Genomic DNA, 26,575 nt, shown 5'->3' with positions numbered 1-26,575 from the left:
ATTGAGAATGAGGGATTGGATTTGTACACTTTTTTTTTTTTGGCTGTCTGCGGTAAAACCAGAATTCTGCATCGGCACAACAGCAATATGGACTGTGCGTTGGGAAGTATGTACACACAGACTAATGCTGAGGGTAGATATGGGATAGGAAGTGGTGGGGGGGGGGAACGTATTTAAAAGCCCCCATATCTGTTCTACGAGGGAGAAAAAATCCACTCACTCAAACCTCACGATGAGGGGAAAGCAAGGAAAAAATCTAAACAGCAGGATACGACAATAAATGGGAAAACAGCAATAGAAAAAGCACACTAGGTTAATATAGGAAAACTAGTTTCTTTATTGAGAGATCGTATATTAGTATTAGTGGAATCGTGTGTAACAATGTCATCATGCACACAATACAAAAAGGCAAGGCCCACCATGCTATGGAAGGGCAACAGAACAAAAGCAGCGTACACTGAGCAGATGTATAGGCTACAGCACATTACATTTCAGCAGGGTATGTCTCTACAGAGAGATTTACATCAGAAACTAGGTAATGTAAAAAAATACAGACCATGCTTTAGTTTTAGTACAAGAAAAAAGGTGGAGATACACAACCAAAGGATATTCGGTACAGAAAAAATTACCCACAAAATAAGAACAGGAAGTAATTCAGCACAGCAGAAAAAAATGTTATCCCTGTTTAATGGAAAACCATTTTGCCAGTCGTCTCTTTCGGCAGCCCGGTTTTTTGGTTTTGGTTATTTTCTGGGGGTTTTTTTGGGGGGTGCGCCGGCGGGACGGGACACTTGTGGCTGCAGGAGAGCCGGGGGCGATGCCCGCGGCGACAGCGGTGTCACCGCGGGGACAGGGATGCTGCACCTCCGCCTGACCGCTCCCCAAACTCCGCCACGCCGATTTTGGGAACCCGCGGCCAATCGCCGCGCTTCCCCTCCCCAGATTTAATGTTTCTGGTTTGTTTTTTCTTTGGTTTTTTTCGCACGGTTTTCAGCACGGAGGTGGGACCAGCGGTCCCCACCGCGGTCCCTCCCAAGCTCAGCCGCCCCGGGGTTGTGGGTTCGGCCGCAATCTGGGGGCGTTTGTCCCCCACCCCACCCCAAAGAGACTCTGCGACGACGACCACAGCAAAACGAATCCACTTAACAGGAATTTACAGTGCAAATGTAACTCAGCTACTACACAGGATGGAGGTACAAAAATGGCTGTTATCGGCTACAGCTACGCTGGGATGGCCTGGTGGCTACGGTGAGGGGTGGGGGGGGGGAAAGGGTAAATTAAAAAATAAAATAAAATCCGTAAAAGAAGAACGGGAGGGGGGGAGGGGGGAACGGATCTACCGCAGCGGAGACGGGAGGTGCGGGCGGGAGGGGGGGGGTCCCAAAACGTGGTGTGTGCGGGGCGGGTGGCGCCCCAGAAAGGGGGATCGCCGCCGGGCTGGGTGAGGTGGGCTGAGGGGAGCGCTGAGGGGCAGCCCCCCCTTCCTGCCGCCGGGGACCCGGGACGCGCCGCCCCCCCTCGCCGCCGTGAGCGGCCCCGGGACGCGAACCCGCGTTGCCGGGAGCGGTACCTCTGTTGCGCACGGAGCCGAAGACGGGCAGCACCAGGTATCCGACGTGCACCAGGACCATGCTGCGGCCTTTGTGCCCCCCGGACGCGCCGGCGACTGGCGGCGGCCGCGCTCGGCCGGCACACAAAGGGGCGCGCGGCCAATGGCAGCGCGGGGGCCGCCGCCGGGACACGCCCCCCGCCCCGCCGCCGGCCAATGGGCGCCGAGGGCGGGGCCGCCCGCGCGCGAGGGAGGCGCGCACGCGCGCGCGGCGGGGTCGCGTGCGCGCGCACCCGCCCCGGCTGCTCCGTGGGTTCGGGGAGTCCTTAGACCTGTCCGTCCGTCCGTCCGTCTGTCCGTCTGTCTGACTGACTGACTGACTGACTGACTGACTGACTGACTGACTGACTGACTGTCTGTCTGACTGACTGACTGTCCGTCCGTCTGTGTGACTGTCCTTACACCTGTCCGTCCGTCCGTCTGTCTGTCTGACTGACTGTCTGTCTGACTGACTGACTGACTGACTGACTGTCCGTCCGTCTGTGTGACTGTCATTACACCTGTCCGTCCGTCCGTCTGTCTGTCTGACTGACTGTCCGTCCGTCTGCATGACTGTCCTTACACCTGTCCGTCCGTCTGTCCGTCCGTCTGTGTGACTGTCATTACACCTGTCCGTCCGTCCGTCTGGCTGACTGACTAACTATCCGTCCGTCTGTCTGTGTGACTGTCCTTACACCTGACCATCTGTCTGTCCGTCCGTCTGTCTGACTGACTGACTGACTGTCCATCTCTCTGTGTGACTGTCCTTACAACTGTCCGTCCGTCTGTCTGCCTGTCCATCTGTCTGACTGACTGACTGACTGATCGTCCGTCTCTCCGTCTGTCTGTGTGTCCGTCCATCTATCTGACTGACTGTCCGTCCATCTGTGTGACTGTCCTTACACCTGTCCGTCTGTCCATCCATCTGTCTGTGTGTCCGTCCGTCTATCTGACTGACTGACTATCCGTCCATCTGTTTGTGTGACTGTCCTTACACTTGTCCGTCCGTCTGTGTGTCTGCCCATCTGTCAGTCCTTCCATCTGTCCGTGTGTCTGTCTGTCCATCCTTCCACCTGTCTGTTGTCTGTCTGTCCTTACACCTGTCCATCTGTCTGTCAGTCCGTCTGTCCTTGCACCTGTCTGTCTGTCTGTCCATCTGTCTGTCCTTCCACCTGCCCATCTGTCAGTCCTTCCACCTGTCCCCCTATCTGTCTGTCTGTCTGTCTGCCTGCCTGTCCTTCCGCCTGTCCGTCTTTCTGTCCTTCCACCTGTCTCTCTGTCTGCCTGTCTTTCCACCTGTCTGTCCTTCCACTTGTTTGTCCTTCCACCTGTCTGTCTGTCTTTCCGCCTGTCCGTCCAGCCAGCCATCCATCCTTCTGTCTGTCCGTCCACCCATCCACCCATCCTTCCATACATCCTCCCCATCTCTCTGTCTGTCTGTTTGTCCTTCCATCTGTCTGTCCTTACACCTGTCAGTCTAGCCAGCTGGCCAGCCATTGTCCATTCATCCATCCATCCATCATCCATCCATCATCCCTCCATCCATCCATCCATCCATCCATCCATCCATCCATCCATCCATCATCCATCCATCATCCATCCATCCATCCATCCACCCATTCATCCATCATCCATCCATCCATCCATCCATCCATCCATCCATCCGTCCCATCATCCATCCATCCATCCATCCATCCATCCATCCATCCATCCATCACCCATCCATCCATCCATCCATCCATCCATCCGTCCCATCATCCATCCATCCATCACCCATCCATCCATCCATCCATCCATCCATCACCCATCCATCCATCATCCATCCATCCATCATCCATCCATCCATCCATCATCCATCCATCCATCCATCCATCCATCCATCCATCACCCATCCATCCATCATCCATCCATCCATCCATCATCCATCCATCCATCCATCCATTCATCCATCCATCCATCCATCCATCCATCATCCATCCATCATCCATCCACCCATCCATCCACCCATCCATCCATCCATCCATCATCCATCCATCCATCCATCCATCACCCATCCATCCATCATCCATCCATCCATCCATCATCCATCCATCCATCCATCCATCCATCCATCCATCATCCATCCATCCATCATCCATCCATCATCCATCCACCCATCCATCCATCACCCATCCATCCATCCATCCATCCATCCATCCATCATCCATCCATCCATCCATCCATCACCCATCCATCCATCCATCCATCCATCATCCATCCATCATCCATCATCCATCCATCCACCCATCCATCCGTCCCATCATCCATCCATCCATCCATCCATCCACCCATCCATCCATCCATCCATCCATCACCCATCCATCCATCATCCATCCATCCATCATCCAGCCATCCATCCATTCATCCATCCATCATCCATCCATCCATCATCCATCCATCATCCACCCATCCACCCATCCACCCATCCATCATCCATCCATCTATCACCCATCCATCCATCCATCCATCCATCCATCTATCACCCATCCATCCATCATCCATCCATCCATCATCCATCCATCCATCTATCATCCATCCATCCATCATCCATCCATCTATCCATCCATCCATCCATCCATCCATCCTGTACATACTCAGGGCTCACACTCACATCCCACAGGTGTGCACACACACACATCTCGCTCCACCCACGGCCCCTGCCCTCTCCCACATCCCACACAACAGTGGGTTGCAGTTTTGAGCACACATCCCTCCCTCTTCGTGGCACTCGGGAAATCCACCTCAGGCCATGCCAGAATTAGAGACACTGGTGGCTTGTCCCTGTCCCCATCCCTGTCCCTCTCTCCTCCCTGCTGGTGACACAGTGGCCTATTGTGTCCTCGCCCCACTTTCTGACAGAATTTATCCGTTGGGGCACCGCTGACCTGAAATGGCTCTGGCCAAGCCTGGAGGGGTGTGGAGAGCCCTGGAATCCCATGGGAGCTCGGAGCCACCCACCTGCTGGTGTAACCAACACCCCCAGTCTAAAGAATGCCGATTAACGCCCCCAGAAAATACCCCAAACAGACGCTCATCTCGATTTAAAACTGTTTTAATGGAGGGCAGAAGCCCCGTTGTGCAGGAGGGATTTCTGTCAAAGCGCAGGATCCAGGGAATCATTTCCCTCCGCTGCAAAACGACTTTTCCATGGCCTTCCCACCCTGCCCAGGCTGATTTTTTTTTCCTTTTGCCCCCGTCCCCCCGCCGTCCCGCCGTGGGGAGCCCCCTTAATCCCCGCTTAGCCTTATCCATCCCGTGCATCTGGCAGGTTTAGGCGCCCGGCAGCCTCCGGACGCGGATGTGCGATGGATTTGTCCGCCTGGATTATGGCATTGGGCCGGGTTTGTGGGTTTGTTGTTCGAGGGAGAGGGAGGGGGAGCTGGGTTTTTTTGTTGTTGTTGTTTTGTTTTGTTTTTTTCTCCCCATCTGTATAAAAACGTGCGCGTAGTAACCTGAATCTGTGTAACCCCTTCTTCACCCATCCCAGTCCCGGTGCAGATGCCTGGGAAGGATTAATTTAATCCGCGGGGGGAGCTGCCAGCTCTCCCCAGAGCCTTCTGCAGCTCCACCCAGAAGGGTCTTTTTCGGCACGGTCACTGCTGCTCCGAGCACCCCAAAAATGGGGGCGGCACGGGTTCCAGGTGTGCGCTGCCTCCCAGTGCCCATCCCACTCCACCTCAGCCCGGATTCCCGTCCTGCCTTACCCTGCTCGATGCCTGCAGGAGGCTGCCCTGGCCCTGGCAGGGCTGGGCTTTGTCCCCGACTGTCACCGTGAGCATTGCTCAGCACTGCCAGGCAGCACGGGATGCCCCAACACCATTAATGTTTCCAAGGAAAGAACGACATTTGTTGTTTCTTTTTTAACTAGAATTCCGGAATGGTTTGGGCTTGAAAAGTTTGTCTAAAACCATGAGCAGGGACACTTTCCACTGTCCCAGGCTGCTCCAAACCCTGTCCAGCCTGGCCTTGGGCACTGCCAGGGATCCAGGGGCAGCCACAGCTGCTCTGGGCACCCTGTGCCAGCGCCTTAGCGCCCTCACCGAAAAAACCTTCTTCCTTACATCCCGTCTAATCTAATTTCCCATGTTTATGCTGTAATAAAACGCTTCCTGAGCCCCGTTTGTGTCAGGGAAAAACAACCACTTCCCACCGTTCTCCTTGGGCAGCAGCAAATCCCCCCCAGCGCCCGGGTGCGGTGTCGAGCCGGCTGTGTCACAGACACCCGACCGAGGGACACTTCCTTCAGCGACAAAAATCCCGCGGGAATCAGACAAGGATGCGCACCGTGCCTCCCGCTGCCCATCCCCACTGCGGGACGGGTCCCGGGACCCCACGAAACCCCCTGGCATCCCCTCCATGGTCCCCTGAGACGGCCGCTGGCCCCGGGCCACCCCTCCAGCAGCCGCAGTTGCCCAGGCAGCTGCTCCGGTGGCCCCCGGCTCTCCGCAGCTGTCCCGGGCATTTCACGGGGCTCAGCCCCCGCCGCTGCGGCTTTGGGTCCGCACTCACATCCCCTCCCCTCTCCTCCCGGGACACCCGATCCCCCGCTGGCACTCCAGAGACACAGGTTCACGTTAAAATTAGCCCCCGGCTGCCTCATCCCCCGGGCGAACTGCAGCGCAGATTTTGGGTGCCCCCTTTTCGGGGCATCCTCCCGCCTTTGCCCCAAGGTGTCCTTGAAAGTCTTGGAATTCCCTCCACCGGGATGATCTCTGGCCTCGGGGGTGCCGCATGTGGCACGGGGGGTGTTTTGGGGGTGCTGCAGGCAGCGAGGACCGCGGGGTCACCCCTCGAACAGGGAAACATCCTCCCCTTATCCAGGAGGACATTGTCCTGGTTGGAAGGACAGGTGTCTGCCAATAAAGGCAGGAGCTTCTATTTGAAATGGAGAATGTAAACTCCCTTCCTCCAAATTATTATTATAATTTTGAAATTCAGGGGCTCTCAGGCAAAGATATGGGAATTAGGAATAACAGTTCTATACTAAGGAAATTAAAATAGAAATGCAGTATTACAATGAACAATCCCAGCCCTGCCAGAGTCAGAATCCAAGCTGACACCCGTCAGTCAGTCAGGGTGTTGGCACAGTCCCATTCAATGGTGGCTGCATCCTCCTGCAGGGGCAGATGTGGTTCAGCTGCAGCAGTGCTCCTGGAGAAGGTGCAGTTTCCTCTGAAGCTCCAGGGATGATGTGGAAAGGTCTGGATTTCCTCTGGAGTCCAGTGGAAAGAAGGTGCCTTGGTGTCCAAAATGTCAGTTTTATCTGGGTAGGAAAGGCTTGGCTCCTCCCCTGGCTGGAGCATCTCCCATGGGATGATGGAATTTTATCAGTCATGCCCTGGGACTCACTGGCCATGAACAGGAGATATCTCCTGGAGGGAGGATGGGCTGTGGGAAGATAAAGATGATTGCCCAGCTGGTTTAAAGATGGCCCATGAGCAGATAATGTGTGCCATGGAGATAAGGAATCACTGCCCCACCTGTCTTCAGCAGGTGGTGATAGAATACACATTTCTGGCCACATCAACCCAACACAGACATCCAGAAATTAAAATGTGATACAGGGCAGCTGGGGAGTCCTGATCCACACGCCAGCTCCATCCTGGGGCAGGTCTGAGGGTGACCAAAATTCCCAGACCTGCAAGATTTGCCCTCCTCACCCTCTGCCCACCCCAAAGCCCTCAGTAATTTCAGCCTTTCACCACCTCTGCAAAACCAAGCTGGGTGAAACCCTTTGGGAAGGGTTTCAATAGGCTCAAAAAACGATGAGTCACTTTTCTTCAAATTTAGGGTTTTTTTTGGTTTTTTTTTTTTGGCTGGCCTCTGTCAGGGCAGTGGAACAGCCCCCAGTGAGGGCTTTATCCAGCAGTTTTGGATCCTGTGGCTTGCTCCAGAAGGACATCTCACAGCACCCAGATGTCTTTTTATGGAATCCCAGAATGATTTGGGCTGCACCTCTGAGGGTCTCAGGTGGGGGAGGCACAAAGGGCTTGGGGGAACAGCACTGGAGAACCTCCAGGGAAAAGTGATGGTGAAAAAAACTCAAGGCAACATGGATGAGAAAGGGTGAAAAAGGAGGGGAAATCTCTACAGCAAATACCATTGTACCATGCCTGGGAGCAACAGCAACCCAAACCCAAGTGGGGACTCAGAACTGGAAGGGATTTATTTGAGGTTTTTTACACTGACATTTAATCTTGGGTTATTTTGCTGCTTTATTTTCTGCCTTCCTGAGAATTTTTTTTCCTTCAGCTTCTTACCTTGTTTCTTTACTTAAAAAGAGAGAGAGAGAGAGAAAGAGATGAACTAGAGAAAATGATTATGCATTTGATTAAAGAGCAATATTTCAGCATTTCAATTTTCCAGTTTTGTGGAGATAAAAATAAGAAAATGGGTGAAAACCTCAGCTCCAAAGAGCAACCATTTGGGAGGAGAGAAAGGGAGAGAAAGGAAACACTTTGCAATCATTTTGCCATAGCCCTTTTTAGATATGTGGCCCAGGAGGTGTTTTTTCCCTGAGAGGAGCATTTTTGGGAGCCCACAGCAGCTCAAAGGAACCCAGCACACACCCAGAGCCCTCCCCAGCTCATTTATGAGGGAGCACAAGGGATGAGTGTCATGATTCCAGGGCAGGGACGGAGCTGGGGAAGGGGCTGGAGCCCCAGGAGAGGCTGAGGGAGCTGGAAAGGGGCTGAGCCTGGAGAAAAGGAGGCTCAGGGGGGACCTTGTGGCTCTGCACAGCTCCCTGACAGGAGGGGACAGCCGGGGGGATTTGGGATCTTATCCCAGGGAACAGGGACAGGAGGAGAGGGAGCGGCCTCAAGGTGCAGCAGAGTTGGAGAGGGTGGATATTTGGGAAAAAGATCTTGACAAAAAGGGTGGTCAGGCATCAGAACAGGCTGTTCAGAGGGCAGTGTTGGAGCCCCCATCCCTGGAGGGATTTAAAAGCCATGTGGATGTGGCATTTGGGGACATGGGGCAGTGGTGGCCTTGGCTGTGCTGGGGGAATGGTTCCACTTGATGGTCTCAGAGGGCTTTTCCAACTAAAGCAATTCAATGAGTCTATGATGCCCCATTTGAATCTTAACATTTTGCCAAAAATGATTATTTTTCATAGAGGAATTTCATTCTCCATTTGGGTGCAGCAGATGACAAAGCAAAGCTGAGGTTTTTCTGACTCGTGGTATTTGGTGCAAAATGGGAGCTGGTGAAATTCCCTGCATTGAGTCCAAAGTGGGACATTGGGGCTGATTGAATTCTTCCTTTCAATTCGAGTTTCAAGCTCACAATGCTCATTATTGCCTCCATAAGGCAAGGGCAGGAATGGGCTTTAGGATGTGCCACATCACCCTGTTTCAAGCAGAATGGCCCCAGATTCATCCTTTCTCCTCCATCCTGCCCTTTTTTCGGGGAGCAGAGGTTTTGGTGTGTTTTCCTTGGTTCCCCACCATGTTCTGCCCATCCCAGTATCCCACCAGCTCCCTGCAGCAGCAGCTTTGGGATGCAACCATGACCATGCAGGAATTGTGGAGAAAGGAAATCCCTCTCCTGGAAACATGCTTTGGTGCAAAATCCCACAAATCCTGCCACTAATCAAGGACATTGTACTGATTTATTTATGAAACCAGCTCCTTGGTTTGCAATAACCAAAAATAAGGCAAGGTCAGCCACCCCTGTCCACATTCCCAGATCCTGGGTTTATTTTCTGGAGAAAAGACTCATCAGTGGTTAATTACCTCAAAATCACTGGTTAATTTAATTTCAATATTCCATCCAGATGATTTGATTTCTTTTGCTCTTTTCCCTGCCTTGGGATGGATGCTGACTGAGTAGACAGGGTCTTACCAAGGCAACAGAGTCCAGCAGCCTTAGGAAAAGTTAAAAAAAAAAAAAAAAAATTTGGTCTTTTCATATCCAGAACCCCTTTTGCCTGTTTTTAAGGGCACTTTCCCCGTTCTGGGGGATGCAGAGGAGGGTGAAAAGCAGCCCAGATCCTGTATCCTCTGGCTCTGGTGCCATCTAGTGCCTTCCCAGGGGCTGCTTCCAGCCAGGGCTTCCTGAGAGAAAATATCAGTGGCCAAACTGCAGTAAAAATCATTGTTATTGCCTCCCTTGCAAAAAGGATGCTGCTGAGAGCCCTCACCCCCACCCACCACCCCTCCCCAGCCTTTCTGTGGGGTTGGGAGCAGGCTGAGCCAAGCCTGGAGCTCCAGGAATTAAAGGGATTTATCCCTGGGGCACAGGGAAGGAGAAGATGCAGATGTAAAGCTAGTTTTGGAGAATTTTGGATAACTTTAAGGGCATTTTAGGTTTTTCTATACCCCTGGACAGGCTGGCAATGCTGGTCCAGGGCAAGACCTTGCACTGGCCATTGAAGGTTGAGGGAGTGCTGCACCACCCCTCCAAAAACTTGGCTGTAGTATGCAATTCTGCTGCTTCCCAGGAAAATAAAGCATTAAAATAAGACTCTTTTGACTGCCAGGGAGCTCAGCCCCTCATGGAAAGCTCACTCCCTTCATTGTGGGGACTGCTTTAAATATTTCCCTAATTCCTTTAGACAAGCAGGTGGAGGAAAGAGATTGTCCAAGGAGTCAAGGATTCATCAGTGGGATGGTGTGTGAGTGGGATGGGGTGTTTAATGGCCTGAGACTTTGTTTTCATGGCATCCCAACCACAGAAAATGCTTTGGAGGTGTGGAGGTCTCCTGGGGGGGATGGGTTGAACCAAACAGCATTTTCCACTTGTCTGAGACAGGTTGTGAGGTTATTTTTGAAATTATCCCCTTTTTATTAGGGCTTGTTCATTGTGGTTTTGTATTCTGGTCTTGTTATGTTCCCCAGGAGAAGAGAAGCTCCAGGGAGAGCTCAGAGCCCCTGCCAGGGCCTGAAGGGGCTCCAGGAGAGCTGCACAGGGACTGGGGACAAGGCATGCAGGGACAGGACACAGGCAATGGCTTTAAATGGACAAGAATATTGGGATTTTGGGGAGAAATTGTTCTCTCTGAAGGTGGGGAGGCCCTGGCACAGGTTTTCCAGAGCAGCTGTGGCTGCCCCTGGATCCCTGGCAGTGCCCAAGGATGGATGGGGTTGGAGAACCTGGGACAGTGGAAGGTGTCCTTGCCCGTGGCAGAGGATGGAACGGGATGAGCCTTAAGGTCCCTTCTAACCCAAATAATTCTGTGATTGGCCTGACATTGGGGCTCACTGGAGTTCAGCAATTTCAAGTTTGAAGTAAGACACACAAGGGTCTGGAGGAAACAGAACAGGAGAGGTTTGGGGGTCGCTGACCACCAGGGACAAAGCAAATGCACTCCTCAGCTGCAGCAGAGGCACCAGCCAGGCTCCAGGGCTGTGCTCCATTCACAGCACCCACAGCAATGGAAAATGAACTTGACAGAGGCCTCTGGTTTGTTTTCCCCGCTCTGATGTGGCTGCCCTGGATTGACCCAAAGCAGCGAGTAAGTGTAAAAAATTATCTGAAATTAAACTTCCAGACAGCTTTCCCCCTGCCCACTCCAGCTTTGCCCTGAGACTGTCTGAAAGATGTTTCCTTCCCAGTGGCTGGCACTCAATTCTAATTTTAAACTGAACTGCAAATCCAGATGACTAACCAGATCCATGAGAAAACTTCCAAGGGGCATTTGTGAATCAGCAGTCCTCAGGACTCTTGGGATTGCATTTGCTTTTCAAAAACTCAAGATATAGACTGGGGGGAGGGCATGGGTTGGATCCTTGCTGCCCTTTAGCATCAGTAACAAGAGGATTTCACCTTATTTGCACTAAATTGTCAGTAAATGCAGGGTTTGTCCATCCCAAGTTTGCATTTTGCAGGCATTCTGCTCCCTGCCTGCACAGACAGAAGGGAAACTGCATCCCTGCTCTGGAGAGAAAGCCACAGCAGCTGACAATCAGGGATGACAGCCCCAACAAGGAGAGGCAAAACTGGTAGTATTTCAGCCAAGGGAGGTGATGCCTTCAGCAAAGAACACCATTTACAGGTTCTCCAGGGAACTGAGCAGCTAATCCACTTAGCACAACCCTTTCAGTCTTCATTCCAAGGCAGGCAAGCCAAAATTCCAGCCACAAAATTAATCTGCACTGCAACTAATTCACTGGGAAAAACAAAATACAAAAAAATTAAATCTGGTTTTGGGTAGTTTTGATCAGTTTTTGTGTTGCCCCAGAATAACAATTCCCACAAAGTCAAGTGGCTCCTACATAAGGAAGTGCCAAAGGCCACAGGAGGAATTTTAAGCTTTCAGTTCAGTGTACCTGAAGCCTATAGATTCTGGGTATCTCTTGGTGATAAAGAAAAGATTTAGAAGATATTTTATCTGTCCTCTTCCTACATCTGCACTGAACTACAGCTCTGTTCTCCCTCAGCTGCTGATAAACACAAAATTAAATCTGAGACTGTTGCCCACCTCTGCAATAACCACCAGGCCCAGAATTCATATTTTCAGATGCCACAAATGCCAAGGACTTGGTGAGGGTGAAAACCAACTCACTTTACCTTCACTATCCATATTGGCACTTAAAATATATGGATAAATGGCCTCCCTGATTTGCACTGAGAGCTTTTTCTTGTAATAAATACAAGTAAACCACTGGAAATGTACAGAATTATAATTATTATTCATATTCCCTTTTCCATTTTGCCTGTGAGGGGGCTGGCAGGCAGCAGGACCCCAAGTTCAGCACACTGCAGTTGTGCTTTACCATCCTCCTCTTTACCTGTGGCTCCAAATTCCCTGATACAATTTTGTGGTTCTCTGAACACAGCCCACCCTGGCACCAGACCCCTGGCTCAGAGAGGACCTGCCCTGTAGCAGCCTCTGAGTCAAACAGTCTCACTGACCAGCAGAAGATGTCTGGGAGGATGGGACAGGGGGATGCAGTCAGAGAAATAACGGTGGGGAGGTTGCTCAGACAGCTGAAGGACTCAGGTGTGTGAGGAGGTGGAGGCTGTGCTGAAACTGCATCCCTGCAAGGGATTCTGCAGGGCACAACGAGCCCAAAACAGGGAGGACGTGGAGCTGCTGCAGCCAGTGCAGAGGAGGGTGACAAAAATACTCGCAGGGCTGGAGCCCCTCTGCTCTGGAGCCAGGCTGGCAGAGCTGGGGGTGCTCAGCTGCACAAGAGAAGCTCCAGGGAGAGCTCAGAGCCCCTGCCAGGGCCTGAAGGGGCTCCAGGAGAGCTGCACAGGGACTGGGGACAAGGCATGCAGGGACAGGACACAGGCAATGGCTCCCAGTGCCAGAGGGCAGGGCTGGATGGGATATTGGGAAGGAATTGCTGGTGGGAGGGTGGGCAGGCCCTGGCACAGGGTGCCCAGAGCAGCTGTGGCTGCCCCTGGATCCCTGGCAGTGCCCAAGGCCAGGCTGGATGGGAATTGGAGCAGCCTGGGACAGTGGAAGGTGTCCCTGCCCATGGCAGGGGTGGAATGAGACAATCTTTAAGGTCCCTTCCAATCCAAACCAAACTGTCCTGGTGTTCTGTGACGGGCAGCAGCCACTCACCACTGGCACCTGCACAGCCCCTGGCACCAACACGACAGGGAGAAGTGTTGGTGCTGCCCTGGTCCGGGATAAAAGGAAGGTTTTGCAGCCAGGAAATCACTTCAACATTCTGGATGTGCAAAATTTAAATGTGTTACAGCAAGAAACATGCTGAATTTCAGCAACTGTAACCCTGTAACTCCCAACTGTAACTGTAGGTGTAACAGAATTTACAGATTTAATTCGGAGATGTGACATGATGGAAGTGGAAGAAAAAAAAACCCAACGAATTGATATTGTTTAAATAATACACTCTATTTTATTTCATCTTAAAATAGTTTAACCTTTATGCTACAGACTTGTTTCAAAAAACAGAAGGTCTCATCTTGCACCAAAAATATATATATTTATATATATATATAACACTCTGTTTTATTATTATTTCTCTCCAAAGACCATTAAATACTAGATGGAAAATGAGAACTAAATAGTGAGTGTTGAGAGGAATCAGATTTTATTTTTAACTAGAGCCGCGTGTTTCAAACATTTATATTCCGAGCAATGATTTGTCTTCACTATAGAAGATTCCAAGTTCATACTCCAGCAATTCAGGAAAACTGCTAAACCCTGAAGGGCTCGAGCCAATGCACACTGAGGTCGATGGGCAGCCCCTCACCGACCCCAGTGGGTTCTGGACCAGGCCCCAAGTGCATTGGTTCTCAGCCATACAATGGCTAACTTTTATCTTTCCCACTGAGAAGAGCAAAAACCACCCAGGCACATTTTTGCTCTTTTTAAAACACAGAAGTTTAAAAAAAAAAAAAAAAAAAAAAAAAAAAAAAAAGAAAAAAAAAAAAAAAAACCAAACCATTTCCTACCTACCTATATCCAGTGATTGTGTTTTTCAGATCACTAGCCTTGAAATTTTTTTAAGAGAAAATAACATAGTGTTTTAAATAAAAGAAAACCTGTATCAGACTACCATACATGAGCTGTTTAAACAAACACAGTGCACAGTTGGAGGAAGTTTGGTTAGGAGGCATTTGTCTTTATGTACATGTGGAAGTCACATCATATACAAACTGGAAAACAAGGAGAGCTAGTTTGCATTTTCTTTCATGGGAGGGCTGCAAACGGGGTCCCTGCAGCTTTCTGCACAACCCATCTTCAGGAGACTCTGTGAAACGGGAAGAAGCAGCCACAGGAGTGGAGGTGGTTGTTCCAAAGTTACTTTTCCAGCAGGTTTGTGAGCCCACAGCTGATGGGAACAGGAGGAAAAAGGATGGGCAGAGCAGCACGGGGCCTTTCCCTGCTGTGGGGCCAACAGGGAAACGCTCCCCTCCCTCCTTCCTCCCTCCCAAAGAAAGGAATTGGTCACTAAAAAACACCACAGGTATTTTTCTGGCCATGCAAGACATTTATGTTCAGTGTTCTAGAAAGCTGGAAATGGGAATATCAATCCTTACTTGGCTGTTCTGTAAAGTGCAGTATGAACTGTTCTGCTTATGGAAGAAACAGATGTTTATTACTAACTGTACCCCCCTGCTGGGCTGTTTTTCCTTTGTGTGACAACACAGGTAATTCTAAGTTTTTTTATTTTGCCCACAGATAAAATTATTTATTTACCAAACAAATTTTTGAAACCAGCTGACATGAAAGGAAAGAACTTCCCACGCCCTGACCCCCCCCCGTTCAGCCTTAAATAGTAAAAAATCTAATGGCAGAGCTGTACAAAATTCCCAATAGAAACATCTGGAATATGAAGAAATGTTTCAATTGCACAGTAGACATGTGAAGTGAATAATATCATTTTGTTAAAGTCTAATCTTTGGTTTTTGCCTTGGGAAAGGCTCAAAAAGACAGATGAGGGGCAGGAATTTCCATATACACCACAGAAAGTGCAGCCTGCTAAAGTGAGTAGTTCCTGATTTTGGTAAATATTCTGGTAGAAAATGTTTCCTGAATCTTGGTATTTCCAAAACTAGCATGAGAGATGTGATTGAAAACCAGGGAAATGGTGCAGATTACTAATTAAAAAAATAAAATAAAAATTAAAACCCACAACCTTAGTTTTTGACCCTGATCCTGCAACATCTTTTAGGACAGAGTTTTAAGCACTTGAGTGGCCCCACAAATTCCAGGAACAGGTCCCAGCAGAGCAGCCCTTTGCCAGGCTGGGGCTTTGGAATTTGCTTGGGATTTTTTTTTATTTTCTGAGATGGTGAATGACATGGACAAGCAGCAGTAGAGATGGGGACTATGAGTAAAACATTTCATTCCTCTCCTTCAACTACTCCAGACAAGATTTAGAGAAAACTAGAAAATTTCAGCTATAATTAAAAAGAAGAGGGATGCTCAGCCTTTGTATTAACTTTTCCTGTGCTTTTGCAATGTTCAGCTGTTCCTAAGTCACTACTACTACTATTTTAGCCATTCCAAGCTGTGGGAATTGACCAGTGAAAACACAGTAGTCAAGTAGACAGAAGACTCAGCACTGAAGAGTATAAACTATAAATTACATTGAAAATAAAAACATTTTAATTAAAAGCTGTTCAGTGCATTTGTTACGGGCCATTTGCATTAAAGACAATCCCTCCTGCTGGTAACGTAACCAAATCATCTGGGGTAAAAAAAATACTCCTGGCCCAAATTTTGGAAGTGTTGGGATACCCCCCCCAGTTCCGCTGAAATCAGTGAGGACACAGCATTTCTCAAAATCATCGATGCTCACACAGCAACACACTAAGTTCTATGAACAAACTCAAGATACTGATAAATTAAAAATGCCCTGGAGCCGGGAGGACGTGGGCGTGCACGCGGTTATTTCGTTAGAGACACACGCACACGTTAGTAACTGCAGACGTGCTTTAAACTTGGTGCTGTGAATTCTGGGCAGGAATCCTCCCTGGAGAAGGCAAAACCATTGGAAGAGATACTGAGCTCAGACTACATTCCTGTGGATCCACGGCGGGTTCGGGTTTCACGGTGCCAAGGACGGGGCCTCCGGAGGTGACGGCTGAACCACTGAGCTGCTGTGCCAGCGAGGGCAGGGGGCAGAGCACAGTGACACGGAGTTACAGGAGGTATTTGCGCCTGGTGTCCTCGTCCAGAGTGAGGTCCACCACCTCTGGGGGCGAGGACCAGTTCTGCTGGGGAGCCACTGCTGTCCATGGCTGCGCGGGCTGGGCGCTGCCGAAGGGCGAGCCGCGCTTCCAGGAGGACACGCTCTGGATCACGCCTCCCCTGGGATGCACACACCTGCAGAGAGCAGAGGGACACACACACAGGGTCAGGGATGCTGCTCAGCTCAGCCACATCCCCACCTCCAGGGTGTGATCACTACCTGGTGAGCACTCCCCTCTCCAGACAGGATTCGCCACTTGCGGTGTCTCAAGCACCCAGTGAGCAAAGCTAAATTTAAATTTGGGGGATTTGGTGGGGATTAATTTATTCTAAAGGAATGCCAGTGGGTGTAATGTAACCTTCCTTAAAAAAAATGTGCATAGATCCCAAGGATCTTGAGGAAGCTTGCCCCCATGTGTAGTACCATGCACAGTTTCCTGATGCAGGTTTACCCATTGGACTTTTTAAAAGTGAAAAATTTTAAGTGAGGCCACTGATTGCTACATTGCATTAAATCAAGGCCATATTAAAACAAGGAGGTAACAATACTTTCATTACAATAATAGCAAAAGAGATCTTGCTAATTATGTTATTACAGCTGTTACATCTGATTTTTTTTCGTTTTGGTCTTTTAAACTGAAAATTACAAACACGCTGGAAATGCTCACTGACAACAATTCAGCCTCACTTCAGCAAAACATTTAAGCTTTAAGTGACTACAGACAATGAGACTAAAAGGTGCATTTGAAGATAAGGCTCCAGTGCCCTGCTGAAGCACAATACACAGGTACCTATTCACACAGCATTTTTACCCATTATATCCACAGTAGCTACATGACAAGTGAAGCACAAGTTAAGAGCAATTAGAAAAAAAAATGCAAAAGGAAAGGTAGAATAATTTTGTGTATGATGAAGTGATGACAGGAATTTACTAGAGGCTTTTGGATGATCACTTGATTTCCAGCTGTAAATCCTACACAGGCACTAATAAAACTTGATATCTAGTGCTCTAAAAATTGTTTTGTTCCTGTAAACACTGGTGGTGGCTGTAGCTGCATGGATAAACACGAAGTTTCTGGCTGCTCTGGTAACTTTTTTCCCATTTCTTTGCGAAGGCACATGTATTTTGGGAACTCAAATTTCCTGCACTGATCAAATATCCCTGACATTTACATTTTATTTATTCCAATTCAAGTCTGTGCTATTTATTTTCTCCAAAACTACTTAAGTGATGCTCAGCTCTCTTGGTTCTGGTTGGAGTTTCACAAAATAAAATTAAAAATCTCATTCTCTGAGCTGTAACTTCTCTGAATATAAATGTCTCATTGCCTTCTCAGATACACTGCTTAGGTTTAGCTGTGATATTCAGAATGGCTCTTTTACTACTTCTTCAGTCATAAAAACACATAGTTAAACTATACATCTACAAAGAATTAGCAACAAGACTCTGGAACTCTAACAAATGTACAGGATATTTTCTTTTAAAGCTTTATATTAAGGAGAAATATTTTTAAGCATAACTGGCAAGAAAAGCTTGTAGGCAGAGGAAATTAAATATGATGCTTGGTCTCAGGGACTGTGGTGCACCATTCTAAATCCTCAGTGTTTAGGCAAAGCCAAGACAAACTTTTCTTCCTGAAGGTGACGAAAACCAAGCTGTAAATTATCTCACAGAAAAGTACCACAGAAAAATAAAAGTGTTTATCCTCAAACTAGTCACACAAACAAGCAACATCGAAATGTTCAGTCAAACATGAACTCAGGGAAGATGCTTCTAATCTGAAGCTAAGTAAAGGCAATAAAAACCCCAAAAAACCTCCTAGGAAAAACTAGATGAAAACTGGTTTATATGCATGCACAATGTAAAAAAAAAAATCTACAAAAAATTCAACAAACTGAAAAAAATTACTTGGTGTCTTAAGTAGATGCTAAAGAATATCCCAGAATGAGATACAGCACTAATTCACTAAGCACTAAGAATCTAAATAACTACAAATGATGGACAAACTCCAGGGTGTCACAACTCACACCAGCCCAACGATGACATGGAATAGGGAGTGTGATAAAAACCAGGATCCAAACACCACACTAACTAAGCATGCAGAAAATACTGATCAAAAACCTAACCCTTGTCCAAATGACAACCCTGTCAGAAGCCCATCAACACTTCATAATGGGACTAAAAGGTGCATTTGAAGATAACTTCATAACTGCAAGCCTAGACCTGCAGAGAAATAAAATTCTAAATAGGATTCAAACAACTGAAATGTGTGAGTGAGTATTCAAGGGAGGCAGTAAACACTGGTCTATGGGAGATGGGTACAGGAATAAAGCAAAGCACAGAAAAGTGCTTTTAGTCTGATTTGTTGAAATTATTTCAGTCCATATCTACTAAAACTCAATTTAAACAGCAGCTCTGCATTTAGCTCAGGCTTCCATTCCCATCAAGGGTGAGAATTATCCAGGCAGCAGCATGGAAAGCTTGCAAAGAGCAGACAGAGGCAAAGGGTCCTATGTGCAGTGCTGCACAGATTTACACCAGCCAGTGCTGGAGGGTGAATCCACACCCCTCACCATCAGCACAAAGACCCTCCAAGCCCTGGGTTCTGCTGCATAAACAGCCAGAGCTGCTTCCTAAGGAATTACCATCTTCCAAAAGAGTTGGTCATGCAAGGACTTTCCCACTGCTCTAAAACCTAAGACTAAATCCCCTTTCTGGACCTGAAAATTTTTTTCACACCCAAAAGCACTGGGCTGTGCCTGTATTATCCATGAACTTTCCTGCCTGGGAAACTGGGTCCTGCACATCTTCCTTCTTCTTTCCTCAAGAAAGATACAGTGAAGGGACAAGGAATTCTGTTCTGTGTTCCTCACACCCCTCTTCTGTCTTCAAGAGCATCCACTAGGCAGCAGAAAATTTTGGAAGGAGCTCATCTATGTACTGTTTTAACTCGGTTATATTCCACTAAATTCACACTCCACACTATTAGAAAATGTTGGTTTTGTTCAACTGTTTCATAATATTTTAAGCCAAGGAAAGACCACAGACTAAAGAGGAAGAATAACATCAAAAGCTGCACAGGTTTCTGACTGAGAGAGAAATCTCTGGCACTGTTACCCTCACCTGCTTTGACCTCTCTTGAATCTTTAAATAAACTCAACATTCAAAATTATCTGATTTTTAACCAAAAGGGGATATCTAATGACATTAGACATAGAAAAAATGTATTTTTTTTACCCCTACTGTTTAAGAAATAAAGTGGAAGCTGATAAAAAAACTTAATATATTGAAATGAAACATGAATTTACATAAAGATTTTCACTTAGTTACTTGCATACTCACGTCTTCCTTTAAAATCTGTATTTCTGATATATGTACATTTAGTATCTCATATTGGTATTTCTATACTACACATCTTTAGCCAGATAATATTTGATATTGACTCATGACTTTAATCTGAATAACTATCAAGTTGGTAATTTTCTAAAGAAAATCATGACCAACAAAACAGAAAAAAAAAAAAAAAAAAAAAAAAAGTGCAACATTTGCTGCCTTTTGGGCATCACTCATGGATGGATAACTACAGAAGTGAAGGCCAGCAGTTCTTTCTTTATTGATTTTGGTAAATCATACCTGGCATGTTCCTGAACTCCAACAATCTCCACTTCACTGTCAGAAGAGGCAATGCTAATTTCTTCATTGGCCTGGGCATTGCCACAACAGGTTTTGTCACCTGCAAGGAAGCCTGGATCCAAATGACCTAGAGAAGGGGAAAATGAAAATGCAGACAGTGTTTAACAGATTACATGACTCAGAAATCAGCAAGGAAAAGGAGTTTCTCAACCTTACAAAAAATCAAACAAGATTAGAAAATCTCTTTAGACCAAGTTTTTCAACTCATAATTCATATCTGATGCAGGAAAACCACTGGATTTAGCCAGTGTCAGTAGGTCTGGTGATGGTGCTGCCACACAAATTGAACAAAGTCTGAGTGTTGCACCAAGAACAACTAGAATTTCCAGCTGAAACATTATGACAGTGCTAAGAGTTAGACTGTTCCTAAACCTCTTCAACATTAAGAAACAATCCAAGCAAACAGAATGATACTATGACAAAAAAAGCCTATAGTCTGGACAGAAACATCCCACACATCAAGGAAAATTAATTTAATTTCTTTAAATAAAAAACAAGGGAAGCTGTTCAGCAAAAAAACACAGCAAACCCATCAATTTCTGTCAGTGCTGCTTCATACATCTGCTCTAACATTATTATGAATACTTGAAAAGGGGTTTTCTTAAGTCCCATATGTAGCAGTGCTGGTTTTTTTTATTAGAGTTCCTCAATGACATCCAATTTTTCAGTCAGTCAAACCACAAGCCCCCTCTAAATACTAACAGCAAGTGTGGCATGTTTTTGCCTTTTCTGCCAAGTGCTGCTAAGAAGGTTCTTCACCCCAATTAGTGAATCTGTGTTGAGTCATACAGGATAATACTTCCATGGGAAACACAAAGCAGCCGAAATTATTATTTCTCTCACAGAAAATAGATTTCTTGAAAAATCAATTAATTAAAAGATATAACTTCTACTCTTTTTTTTTTTTTTTTTTTTTTTTTTTTTTTTTTTTTTTTCTGCAGGAAAAGAGAAGATGATTAATTCCACTGTCTCTCTTTATCATTAGCCTGAGGGATGCTGGGCAGCCATGAAGCAGCTGATACTACCTACTTCTGAAAAACCACTTGCTCAGCTGTACTACACAGAGGAAAAGTAATTTTTTGAGCAGGAAATTTGAGAGTAGGTGAATATTTTATGTGTATCTAGATTGAGTGGACACCTTGTCAAAGATGAGAGGAGGAGGAGAACCAATAATGATCCACAGGATTTCAAAGGTGTGTGAACACAGAACTGATTATACCCCCAGGAAGATTAAAAGGAACCAGAGAGAAGAAATTAAACTTGAAACAAGTGCCAGGGAAACTTTCTAATGACTGCTTTAGGCATGTGGGAAAGATGCAAGCAAAAAGAATCACTGGATGGTTTGAGTTGAAAGGGACCTTAAAGCTTATCCAGTGTCCACCCCCAGCCACGGGCAGGGACACCTTCCACTGTCCCAGGCTGCTCCAATTCCCATCCAGCCTGGCCCTGGACACTGCCAGGGATCCAGGGGCAGCCACAGCTGCTCTGGGCACCCTGTGCCAGGGCCTGCCCACCCTCCCACCAGCAATTCCTTCCCAATATCCCATCCAGCCCTGCCCTCTGGCACTGGGAGCCATTGCCTGTGTCCTGTCCCTGCATGCCTTGTCCCCAGTCCCTGTGCAGCTCTTGTGTAGGAGCAGAGACCATGCTGTATGCCATGTTTTTGGAAAGTCAGTACTCTTGGTAATTGGATTAGGATTATCAAGCAAAATAAACACATGTGCTGCCAGGTACCTGAAGGAGGAGTTTCCACTTCAAAAGACAAAAAAATATTTATCAACTAACTTAAAACAAATTAATAGCCCAGACAGTCTCTTCCTAGCATTGCAGTTCAGCTGAACATTTCTTGGCAAACAGCACTGACTGCCAGAAAGCCCAAAAGTGGGTCATGGGTATTTATTTAATAGAAGTGGCTGGGCAGACTGTGAAACATGAAATTAAAGTGCTCAAAGACTTTGATTCACTTGCTGGGGGCTTCACATTGCCAGAGGGCAGGATTGGATTGGACATTGAGGAGAAATTCTTCCCCATGAGGGTGAGGAAACCCTGGCACAGGGTGCCCAGAGCAGCTGTGGCTGCCCCTGGATCCCTGGAAGTGTTCAAGGCCAGGCTGCACAGGGTTTGAAACAACCTGGGATATGGAAGGTGTCCCTGCCCATGGCAGGGGGTGGAATGGGATGGCCATAGTATCTTGTTTTAATGCCTAACCACCCTTCATTTTCTTGACAGGATAATGTCTGGCAAAGGAGCAAAGCAAACCAGCTCCTAAATAGCCCCAAAAAGTATCCCTAGAGGTACAAATTGGAGTCCCAAAAGAGCTTCCACATATTACCATCACTTTAGGTTGAGACAACAAAAAGATAATTAGCAGTAGTGAATCCATGATTAACAGAGTAAATACTGTAAGAGTAGCTGAGTGTTAATCAGGATTATAGCACAGACAGACAGATTTACAGCCTCTGGCCACTCAAGTTTCATGCCTAATAACATGCCCACGCTGTTAATTTCTTTGCATGAACATTAGGATGACGCCCAAAGTGAGGTTTTGTTTGCCCTACACTACCAGGGCTTGCAAAATAGCCCCAAATATTTGCCCATGCACTAAGATGTGATAGTGTAATAAGATCTTTCCCTTTGATAGAGCTGCTTATGTTGTTTTTTTCCAATGGGAACACATTCCTTAAGGTTTGCTAAACTAGATACTGGCTGAAGATTACACTTGTGAACCAGATGCAAGATTTGAAAATTTTGCTTTCCCAATGTGCAACCCTAGACCTGGTAGGAAAAGGCCAGCACAGGCAAAGGTGCAGTCAGATGTGTACAGAGGCTGCAGGGTAAGGTGTATGATTTTTGGCATGATCAAAAAGAGAATCATCCTTTTAGCTGCTGACATGGCCATAACACCAGAACCAAATCCATATGAACACTCCCAGGAATGAAGAAGCCTCTTGATATTTTCAGTTTTCTTTTGCCTGCAAGTCCCCTTGGATATACGTGGAGGAAGGAAAAAAAAAAATCTACCTGCACTGCAGCATTTTAAGAGAAAAGTGGAAGAAAGCTTGGTAAGAAACATCACTTTATATTTCCTTACATTAATTTGGTGTACTGGTCCATTAGTGCTATGTAATACAGGTGACTTCAGCTGCTCTAATTGTTTAATAAATCCCTTAATAAAGGACTGGGATTGCTAGGGGTCAAATAGCTATCAGTCAGCTGCTGTCCTGCAAAAAATACCAGTGAACTTGGAAAACAAAAGTAAGCTTCAAAAAGGCTGGGACAGTGGACCACAGTGAAAATAAGGCACAGAGATTCTCATACTCAAATAGTGGACTTGTAGACTCCACAGGAGTGGAACATCTCTTTATAAAGCACCACCTAATTGTGCTTCTTTAAGCCCTTCTTTAAGACACTGAAAAGCAGCTCAGAGCCACCACAACACTCCCCATGTTGGTGCCCTGTGGCAGGAGACCTTTGGGAAACATAATAATCCCTGCTAACATCCAAAACACTGTCCAGTTTTCTAAGGGGTATTAGAAATGCGGATGGAATATGGGAAGAATTAAAGCTTTTATTTTAGAGATAATAAGAGACAAACCAAAAAAAAAGAAGAAAAAAGGCAAAAGACATACACTGGCAATCCAAATACTGAAAATAAGATTAGGAGCAGTTGACTAGCGGGTGGCATGGATTGTCATAATCAATCATTCAGTAACAAGATTAGGGCACTTTCTTTAAAAAAAAACCACCAAAACCCCAGACCTATAAGTTCCCTGTAGTAATTAGAAGGAAAATAATAAGAAGAAAGGTAGTTAAGAAAATTAGTGTAAAAAATATATTGCAGGAATATTTGTCAATTTTCATCACTTGTATTTTGGAACAAATGTCTGACCTTTTTAATAAGCACCTGTCCTGTCCTGTCACAAAATCCACACAGGGAGCTTTTACAGCTGTATAAACTATATAAAATACTGAAAGCAAGAAAAGGAAAGATACCAACTGCAATGCTGGCACAAATGTCAGAGAATTTAAACAAACCTGTATCAGCACTCATTTCATTCAGCAGCCCTCTGGCTCTCCAGGCAGATCCTGAGTCTTGATTTCCTAAAGAATTATTGTGCTCTTGAACTACTGCAGCTGCCAACAGATTGTCCACATTTACCACTTCTGGGTCTGAGTTTGTGTCTGATATATCATAGTGAGCCACAACAGGGGGTCCATCTGCAGGGGAGAAAAGCAACACAGGTTAGAAATCAGCACAGACTGAAAGACAGCTCAAAAAGTACAAATAATTTGCTTAAGGATTAATGCAACATCCTACATGAAGCTCTTAAAGTTTCATAGTAGTAAATTGTATGAATTATTAAACTTCAGTTAATGAACATAGCCTGAGATTACAGACATTTTGACCTTTGCATACACAAAAACCACAAGTGTCAGAAACACACATTTATCAGAGTACCAGTTATTTGTGTATTGTCTTTTACATTACACATAAACATATCCATACCTCACAATGTTACATTTACAATCGTTAAAGGATAAAACCTCCAGTTTAAAATAAAAAAAAAAGTAATAAATTACAGGACATTAAATTGGGAAGACAAGATATTTATCTAGAGAATTTTACAGAAGTGATAGCTTACATTATTATAGGGTTGATTGAATAAAAGTAACTTTTTAAAAAAAAATTCAGTGACAATGTATTTTACATTAGGCAACTTTCCTTTCATAACAGTCACCTGTCAAGGGCAGGGGGATTTTTCAAAATTGAAATGGTTTTTGGTGGTGTTTGTTGGGGTTTTTGTTAAGATCAAGAATAACAAGAAACAAAATTATATAGTGCAGTGATAAATATGCTTTTAATTCAATGAATGAATTTTTGGCCACCATAATGAAGGAGGAAAGAGGGAGATAAAATTGCTTACGTGATTCTGAAATCTGTCCTTGAGAAACAACAAAAACCTATTTTTGATCTGTTTTGTTAGGATCAACCAAATTCTTTGTGATGAATGAAAATCACTTATAATTGGAAAGCATGCTAGAAACAGAAGAGGCTCAGAAAAAAATCAGGCAAATTCAAGACAAAGATTGATGTGGAAGCAGAGAGAATGGATAAATAATGAAATTCTGAGAGGATGTGAGTGTTTTAGCCCAAATGCCTTGCCTCATCTGCAGCTCACTGACTCAGTGTGGATGAAAAGTGGTTGGAGGTCCCTCTCCCAAAGGAGAGGATCAAAACTTTCTTTGGACCAAGGCTTCATCCACACAAATGAGGATGAGACAGAAACACAGGCTGGGCCAAAGCTCAGCTTCTCTGCCATTCTTTAACTCCAAGGAGGTTCTTGGAGTTCTAAGCATCTGCAGGACCTTTTGTTATGGGTGTGATACATGGAGGGTACAACTTGCATGGGATAATACAAAATAATCATAAACTAAGAATGTGTTCAGGAAGACAGGACTTTCAGAGTTACAAAATGACTAATGAAATATTTTAAAGCGATAAAGAATAGAATGAAAAGCCTTAGGAAAAACTGGTTTCAGAGTTTTAAGTGGCTCACAGAAGACAGAAAGAACATGACGAACCAGAAGTTTCAAATTTACTTCTCCAAAAAGCTGCTTTTAAAAAGAGGTTTTTAGAGTGGATTTTGATTTTAGGGGCTTTTTGGAGGGGGTGTTTGTTAGTAACTTGGTGCCTGAAATAAAATTCAACTACTTTCAGAAACCTCTACTTTGTGATTAGCAACACAGTTCATCAGAGAGTGACATTTTGCTTAAGTCGTACTAAAGATCAGTTTTGCAACAAGGTATGAAGAAATTCGCAAAATATTTCAGATCAGACCTGCCTCCAAAACAACAATTCCATGAAACAATGTTACATTACAAACTTAAAACAGACCCAACAAAAATAAATGAGTAGTTAAATGCCAATGTATTAAAGATCAAACTGTTCGCAACACGAAACGCTGATGATTATGACTGGAACAGAATTCCTGATAATTAACTGGAAGGCAATCTTTGTCTTTTTAAAAGGCAATTAGAAAATAATGGAATACCGAGTTCAGAATTAAGCTGGCTGATGTTCAGTTAATTATTTGTGGCAGCTGATGATTAAATTACACGCAGAAGTTAGGGCTGGACTGAATCATGGGAGGCATGTTTTCTTTCAGTCTTATCATCAGAGTTCAGCGTGAACATATATAATGTGAGCTGTAAAAATAAACAGCCGAGTGCAGAAGATACGAGGGTCAAGTACAATATTGACTATTTGACCATTTTTTCAACAGGTTATCTAAGATTTCAGGAGCTCTGGACTGTTCCTTCAGGCCCTTGTTTCTCTCACTTCTGACTCAGACCTCCAAAAGCAGAAGCGAAATTTGATTTTTAGATAGACATGTCTACACGAGTAAAATTGTATTTGGACAAAAGGCACCAATAGTCTCAAGTCAAAATTGTACCACTCCTACATGTATAATCATGCAAAAATGTATAATAAATGTATATACATGCAGAGTGATATTCTCATCACCTACCCATAGAAATAACTTGTGTGAAAGTCTTCATCAGTAGGAAATACAAGCATAAACTTGTTATCTGTAGCTCCACTCTTGTATCTTCCACACTTCCACAGAGCACA

At 45.9% G+C, this 26,575-nt stretch overlaps 2 protein-coding genes across 2 annotated transcripts in view; both read right to left on the bottom strand.

The window, feature by feature from the left end:
• The window catches only part of ARK2C (arkadia (RNF111) C-terminal like ring finger ubiquitin ligase 2C), a 54,250-nt gene extending 52,518 nt beyond the window's left edge, over nucleotides 1-1,732 (bottom strand). Inside the window, exon 1 of the mRNA XM_056514279.1 lies at nucleotides 1,571-1,732. Coding sequence (XP_056370254.1) covers nucleotides 1,571-1,631 — 61 coding nt within the window. The 5' untranslated portion in view covers nucleotides 1,632-1,732. The remainder of the gene's footprint in view (nucleotides 1-1,570) is intronic.
• An 11,686-nt stretch (nucleotides 1,733-13,418) lies between these two features.
• Nucleotides 13,419-26,575, bottom strand: part of ARK2N (arkadia (RNF111) N-terminal like PKA signaling regulator 2N) — a 44,579-nt gene continuing 31,422 nt past the window's right edge. The window contains exons 3-5 of the mRNA XM_056514108.1: nucleotides 23,977-24,159; nucleotides 19,882-20,008; nucleotides 13,419-16,382 (exon numbers count right to left, since the gene is read on the bottom strand). Of these exons, the coding sequence (XP_056370083.1) occupies nucleotides 16,199-16,382; nucleotides 19,882-20,008; nucleotides 23,977-24,159 (494 nt within the window). The 3' untranslated portion in view covers nucleotides 13,419-16,198. The remainder of the gene's footprint in view (nucleotides 16,383-19,881; nucleotides 20,009-23,976; nucleotides 24,160-26,575) is intronic.

Source organism: Oenanthe melanoleuca, chromosome Z, assembly GCF_029582105.1.
Source record: "Oenanthe melanoleuca isolate GR-GAL-2019-014 chromosome Z, OMel1.0, whole genome shotgun sequence".
Classification (NCBI taxonomy): domain Eukaryota; kingdom Metazoa; phylum Chordata; class Aves; order Passeriformes; family Muscicapidae; genus Oenanthe; species Oenanthe melanoleuca.
This window is presented reverse-complemented; position numbering and strand designations above follow the sequence as displayed.